The sequence below is a fragment of the Oncorhynchus masou genome, chromosome 6, assembly GCF_036934945.1.
Source record: "Oncorhynchus masou masou isolate Uvic2021 chromosome 6, UVic_Omas_1.1, whole genome shotgun sequence".
In the NCBI taxonomy this organism is placed as follows: Eukaryota; Metazoa; Chordata; class Actinopteri; order Salmoniformes; family Salmonidae; genus Oncorhynchus; species Oncorhynchus masou.
The window spans coordinates 42,908,559-42,915,918 of record NC_088217.1 but is presented as its reverse complement, the minus strand read 5'-3'; the positions used below and the strand labels follow the sequence as shown (position 1 = coordinate 42,915,918).

Genomic DNA, 7,360 nt, shown 5'->3' with positions numbered 1-7,360 from the left:
ATGATTTAAAGGTGTAGAGACTAAAGAAAGATTGACTGAATGATAATATATAATATTTATTACATTTGCTTCATGCTTCGATTTAGATATGGCAGCTTATTCCCTCCTCATTGGTATCAATTTATTGAAATGCAATCAAACCTCCTAAGAATATGATTTTTAAACAATAGTTCTGGTCAAAGTCGATATTATCCGTGCTTTAGTTTACTGTGTTTTCAAATAGCATGTTAGTCATTGACATTCGCGGCACTAGGACCCTGTAATAGGTGCAGCAGGATATCCCTCTGGACTCCGTAGGGAAACCGGACGCATGCGCTCATTTTACTAGCAGCACCTCTCGATCGTACAGCACGCGGAGTGGGATAAAATATAACAAAACGTTGTACCTGCTTAAAGGAGCCGTGGTCTGTGTGGTACCACCAACCAACTCACCGCGTTTTCAAAGAAAACCTCCATTGCTTGGATCTTGAACGGAAAATATTGAAAGTGGTTTTTATAAAGAAGGAACTGAGAAACGACTTTACCAAGTGGATACTGTAGGTTAGTGGTACTTTGGCAGACGCCGAAGAGATATATAAACGAGATTACTCGGCAAGGAAGATGAGAAAAACAATACCTGCAAATTAGGACCAGCTGCTCAGGACTTCTACAGAAGTGGTCCATTGGACAAGAATGGCTTGATTTTTTTTTTTTTTGCGTGAAAGATGAGCAGATTTTGACAGCAGCACTCATGCTTCACGGAAAGAAAAAGAAAGTTTGTTGCGTCTGATTTGGATATTATATTCTGAGACACGTTGTGTTGTCTATATTGCTATAAATCGGCGAGACCACCTGTTTGGTGTCGGATATTCATCATGTCCAAAGTGATCCAAAAGAAGAATCACTGGACCACTAAAGTTAACGAGTGCGCGGTCCTCAAAGACGCTCGCGGTGACTTAAATGTGCAATTGCTCGGTGGTGCGGAGAACGGAGAGTTCGCCTACATCGGACAAGTTAACGATGGTGTCGTGGTTTACAAAAATGGAAAATTAACAGAGGGAGCGTTGATATTGGAAGTAGAGAACCTCTCGATCTCTGGGTTGCCCCTGTATGATGTACAGACAGTGATAAAGAATTGCAGTGGTCCCATCAGATTGAGAACGGTCAGACAAGGTAAGAGATGACACTGAAGCAGCAGCAGCAGAGCGTCCCAGAGCGCCTCATTCGTCCACACTGAGTGATGTATGAAAGTGGACAAGGCACTAAAATGTTATGTAATAAATATTTACTAAATGATTTCCCACTTTTCAGAATCTCATTCAAGGTTTTAGTTCCGTCAGATATGTACATACATAACTCACTCACAATGTATAAGTATGTTGAATTGCCCTTTTCCCCTTAAAACAACACCCACATGCCTTGCATTTCAGCAGTTAAATTACTTATGATTGGAGTGTACCATACTGACGCTGTAGGTAATATCTTGGCTGTCGCCTACCCATTAGGCCTAAGGCACATATTGATAGTTGACTACATCCCAACCTCTGCTCCTACCATAGCAGGAAGATGACAACATTAACAAAATCATACAAACAGCAGCTCTGGCCGGTGTGAACTGTTCATGGTCAACTTGACTCATCCTGGCCTTGTAGTTTGACACTAAGCCAATGTGACACAAACCCAGTGTCTGGCAGGCTTGTATGAATGCTCAGAGCTATGATGTAGTGCCTGTGCCACTCTGGGATCGGACTGATTTTAAAACGTTTCTTTGTGGTTGAAAGAGGAGGAGGGGGGGGGGGGAAATCACAAAAATATATATTTTCTCCACATCTATTTGTTTATAAACCCTGAGCACATAGGCCTACCTCATTGGCCCAAATAAGGAGCCACTGGATGGGCAACCTGCGGACACACCTACTTTCTTGTCAGTTTCATACAACAAATTCCCAACTCAGCACACAGTCCATGCCGCATGGTTATGGTTGATGAATCCCCTCTCTCGGCTAATGGGAAGAAGGTGGCCATCCTGCCCATGCTCATAATGACTTGAGACAATATCAGGAAGCTGGCCAATCAGCTCCCACTCCAGTGCTCCACCAGGCTCATTTCCAGATCCTGTTTGGAGGAATGGAGGAGGGGATGCCGTGGTGATACAGTCACATGACCATATGCCATTTCAGGTTTTTAAAATTCATGCTGTCTAGGAAATGTTCTCCCTAATCAGGCTTAATCAGGAAAATATGTTTGGCAACAAGGGCCATCTGTATCCTATGTTCAGTTTAAATGTCATAATTTAGCTCAACTTAATGTCTATTTTATTTAACTAGGCAAGTCAGTGAAGAACAAATTCTTATTTACAATGACGGCCAAGGAACAGTAGGCTAACTGCCTTGTTCAGGGCCAGATCTACAGATTTGTACCTTGTCAGCTCGGGTATTCGATCCAGCAACCTTTCGGTTACTGGCCCAATGCTCTAACCACTAGTCTACCTACCGTGGCTGTCATTTTCATAGTTTGATGACTGCGAAGGCAAAAGGCGGTGCTGATTGGCTATTGTCCATCAGGTGGTAAACTTTTCTGCATCCTCACTCAAATTCAGGGTACAGGCTGGGCATAGCATGTTTTTGGTGCCGATTGTGGCTTTTTAATGGCCAACAGTACGTTGTTTTGTAGGGGGATTGACTACAGTACACACATTACTGAGCTGCCACCGGGTGCCACATGTCATTATATGGCCATGCTGCTGTATTGACACAGTAGCTCTGGCAGAGTCATTAACTGGATTATGTAATATGTGCGTAGTTTCGACATGTATTTCCACACTCCCTGCTTTGTTGAAAGGACTCCTGCTGTATATCATAAAGAGAGAGACATGTTTTTGATTGACATTTCCTATTTAATACATTTAGTCTCAGTCTTTTGGGTATCTAGTCTGAACACTAAACTGTTTTTGAGGGAACTTGGTAGCAGATTATTATCATGTCTGAAATTATGATAAAAAATAATCTATTTGGGTAGTTCTACCCTGGTCTAAATTTCCCCTGCCCCCCCCCCACACACACACACACACACACACACACGAAGGCTTTAACATGGAAGAGGATTAGTGTACCTCAAGGCTCCCATAGTTAATGGACCCATGTGTTATTTAGCAAGTCCTCGTGTGTGTTTGCTGTGGGATCAGTGCATGGCGCTCCATGGGGCTGGGCCGATCAGACCAGGCAGCATGAAACACAGCATCAAGGTCAGGGGTCAGTGGGGAGGTATTTAGTGTCTGGATCACATCAGAGCACAGCATAACTGCATGTGATGCTGTTAATCCCCTCCTAATATACTACACTGGCTGACTGAGTCAGTTATTCAGCCAGGGATCAGTCCAAAGGAAAGGCAAAGACAAGTTAATTTACAGTGGTATTCAAGTTAAAGTTTCACCAACATGTGTGGCTAGCCTGAAACTTTGCAGGCTCAGCAGATTTAAACTCTGTTGTAAATCCAAAAGGAAGAAGTTAAACTTTTTTAAATTGTGGTGAGATTATAGCTAGCTGGTCCTGTGGCTCAGATTTATGGCAGTGTGGGTGGTAGGTCGAGAATCTCTTTTTCAGTGGGTGTTTATTCATGGATGCCAAGGGAAGCCAGGCTTCCCCAAAAAATGTACTAAGAAGAAATCTATAATTATAATATCTCTGTTTCTCTGTCATAATTTACCTTTAATTCGCAAGAGGCTGAATACAATATATATACAAAAGTATATGGACACCCCTTCATATTAATGGATTTGGCTATTTCAGCCACACCTGCAACAGGTGTATAAACTGCATGGTTGTGTGCAATCATTGGCAGTAGAATGGTCTTATTGAAGAGCTCAGTGGCTTTCAATGTGGCACCGTCATAGGATGGCACCTTTCCAACAAGTCAGTTCGTCAAATGTCTGTCCTGCTTGAGCTGCCCCGGTCAACTGTAAGTGCTGTAATTGTAAAGTGGAAACGTCTAGGAGCAACAACAGCTCAGCCGTGAAGTGGTAGGCCACACAAGCTCACAGAACGGGACTGCAGAGTGCTAATTCGTAAAAATGGTCTGTCATCGGTTTCAACACTCACTACCGAGTTCCGAACTGCCTCTGGAAGCAATGCCAGCACAATAACTGTTCGTCTTTAGCTTCATGAAATAGGTTTCCTTGGCCCAGCAGCCGCACACAAGCCTAAGGAAACACTGTCACCACTGATAAATCCACTATAATTGAGAATTTCAAAAAAGCATTTTTCTACGGCTGGCCATGCTTTCCACCTGGCTACTCCTACCCCGGTCAACAGCACTGCACCCCCCACAGCAACTCGCCCAAGCCTTCCCCATTTCTCATTCTCCCAAATCCAGTCAGCTGATGTTCTGAAAGAGCTGCAAAATCTGGATCCCTACAAATCAGCCGGGCTAGACAATCTGGACCCTTTCTTTCTAAAATTGTCTGCCGAAATTGTTGCCACCCCTATTACTAGCCTGTTCAACCTCTCTTTCGTGTCGTCTGAGATTCCCAAAGATTGGAAAGCAGCTGCGGTCATCCCCCTCTTCAAAGGGGGGGACACTCTTGACCCAAACTGCTACAGACCTATATCTATCCTACCTTTCTAAGGTCTTCGAAAGCCAAGTCAACAAACAGATTACCGACCATTTCGAATCTCACCATACCTTCTCTGCTATGCAATCTGGTTTCAGAGCTGGTCATGGGTGCACCTCAGCCACGCTCAAGGTCCTAAACGATATCTTAACCGCCATCGATAAGAAACATTACTGTGCAGCCGTATTCATTGATCTGGCCAAGGCTTTCGACTCTGTCAATCACCACATCCTCATCGGCAGACTCGACAGCCTTGGTTTCTCAAATGATTGCCTTGCCTGGTTCACCAACTACTTCTCTGATAGAGTTCAGTGTGTCAAATCGGAGGGTCTGCTGTCCGGACCTCTGGCAGTCTCTATGGGGGTGCCACAGGGTTCAAATCTTGGACCGACTCTCTTCTCTGTATACATCAATGATGTCGCTCTTGCTGTTGGTGAGTCTCTGATCCACCTCTTCACAGGCGACACCATTCTGTATACTTCTGGCCTTTCTTTGTACACTGTGTTAACAACCCTCCAGGCAAGCTTCAATGCCATACAACTCTCCTTCCGTGGCCTCCAATTGCTCTTAAATATAAGTAAAACTAAATGCATGCTCTTCAACCGATCGCTGCCTGCACCTGCCCGCCTGTCCAACATCACTACTCTGGACGGCTCTGACTTAGAATACGTGGACAACTACAAATATCTAGGTGTATGGTTGGACTGTAAACTCTCCTTCCAGACCCCAGATCTCCAATCCAAAGTTAAATCTAGAATTGGCTTCCTATTTCGCAACAAAGCATCCTTCACTCATGCTGCCAAACATACCCTTGTAAAACTGACCATCCTACCAATCCTCAACTTCGGCGATGTCATTTACAAAATAGCCTCCAATACCCTACTCAGCAAATTGGATGCAGTCTATCACAGTGCAATCCGTTTTGTCACCAAAGCCCCATATACTACCCACCATTGCGACCTGTACGCTCTCGTTGGCTGGCCCTCGCTTCATACTCGTCGCCAAACCCACTGGCTCCATGTCATCTACAAGACCCTGCTAGGTAAAGTCCCCCCTTATCTCAGCTCGCTGGTCACCATAGCATCACCCACCTCTAGCACGCGCTCCTGCAGGTATATCTCTCTGGTCACCCCCAAAACCAATTCTTTCTTTGGCCGCCTCCTTCCAGTTGTCTGCTGCCAATAACTGGAACGAACTACAAAAATCTCTGAAACTGGAAACATTTATCTCCCTCACTAGCTTTAAGCACCAACTGTCAGAGCAGCTCACAGATTACTGCACCTGTACATAGCCCACCTATAATTTAGCCCAAACAACTACCTCTTTCCCTACTGTATTTATTTATTTATTTTGCTCCTTTGCACCCCATTATTTTTATTTCTACTTTGCACATTCTTCCACTGCAAATCTACCATTCCAGTGTTTCACTTGCTATATTGTATTTACTTCACCACCATGGCCTTTTTTTTGCCTTTACCTCCCTTATCTCACCTCATTTGCTCACATCGTATACAGACTTGTTTATATTGTATTATTGACTGTATGTTTGTTTTACTCCATGTGTAACTCTGTTGTTGTATGTATCGAACTGCTTTGCTTTATCTTGGCCAGGTCGCAATTGTAAATGAGAACTTGTTCACAACTTGCCTACCTGGTTAAATAAAGGTAAAAAAATAAAAATAAGATCACCATGCTCAATGCCAAGCGTCGGCTGGAGTGGTGTAAATCTCGCCGCCATTGGAAACGCGTTCTCTTGAGTGATGAATCACGCTTCACCATCTGGCAGTCTGACAGATGAATCTGGGTTTGGCGAATGCCAGGAGAAAGCTACCTGCATAGTGCCAACTGTCACATTTGGTGGAAGAGGAATAATGGTCTGGGGCTGTTTTTCATGGTTCGGGCTAGGCCCCTTAGTTCCAGTGAAGGGAAATCTTAACGCTACAGCATACAATAACATTCTAGATGATTACTTCCAACTTTGTGGAAACAGTCTGGGGAAGGCCCTTTCCTCTTTCAGCATGACAATGCCCCTGTGCCCTATTTTTATTTAACTAGGCACAAAGCGAGGTCTCTACAGAAATGGTTTGTCGAGATCGGTGTGGAAGAACTTGTCTGGCCTGCAAAGAGTCCTGACCCCGACCACAGTGAACACTTTTGGGATAAATTGGAACACCGACTACGGGCCAGGCCTAATCACCCAACATCAATGCCCGACCTCACTAATGCTCTTGTGGCTGAATGGAAGCAAGTCCCCGCAGCAATGTTCCAACATCTAGTGGAAAACCTTCCCAGAAGAGTGGAGGCTGTTCAAGCAGCAAAGGGGGACCAACTCCATACTAATGGCCATGATTTTGGATTGAGATGTTCGGCAAGCAGGTGACCACACACTACATGACCAAAAGTATATCTTACCGGAGAAAGCATCTGAGCGAGCGAAACAGCGCCTCTCTGTATGTGTAGCCCATCTATCTGATGCTGTCTGGCCAAAAAGAGTATGACATTGTTGTCACCCGTAGCATTGAATGCATGGGAAGCCAGCGGGCATATGGCTTCCCTTTTTATAAAAACTGCATAAGCAATGTGTGCATTTTCCCACCAGAGATGTTTCCATCAAATTGACTTGTTGCAGATACAAAGCTGTGCGTGATGACGTAGTGCACATAAAAATACATTCATCTTATGTAATGGTTAAAAAAAATTAAAGTTTAATGGGTTTTCATCACATTTTCAACTCTACTGATGGTTTTCTAACCAAAACTATTGCGTTTTATA

The 7,360-nt window shown here is 44.1% G+C and overlaps 1 protein-coding gene across 6 annotated transcripts in view; it reads left to right on the top strand.

The window, feature by feature from the left end:
* The first annotated feature begins 337 nt into the window (after positions 1-337).
* The window catches only part of LOC135542081 (membrane-associated guanylate kinase, WW and PDZ domain-containing protein 1-like), a 203,655-nt gene continuing 196,632 nt past the window's right edge, over positions 338-7,360 (top strand). For all 6 annotated transcript variants that reach the window (XM_064968726.1, XM_064968723.1, XM_064968724.1 and 3 more), the window contains exon 1: positions 338-1,152. In XM_064968726.1, coding sequence (XP_064824798.1) covers positions 855-1,152 — 298 coding nt within the window. In that variant the 5' untranslated portion in view covers positions 338-854. The remainder of the gene's footprint in view (positions 1,153-7,360) is intronic.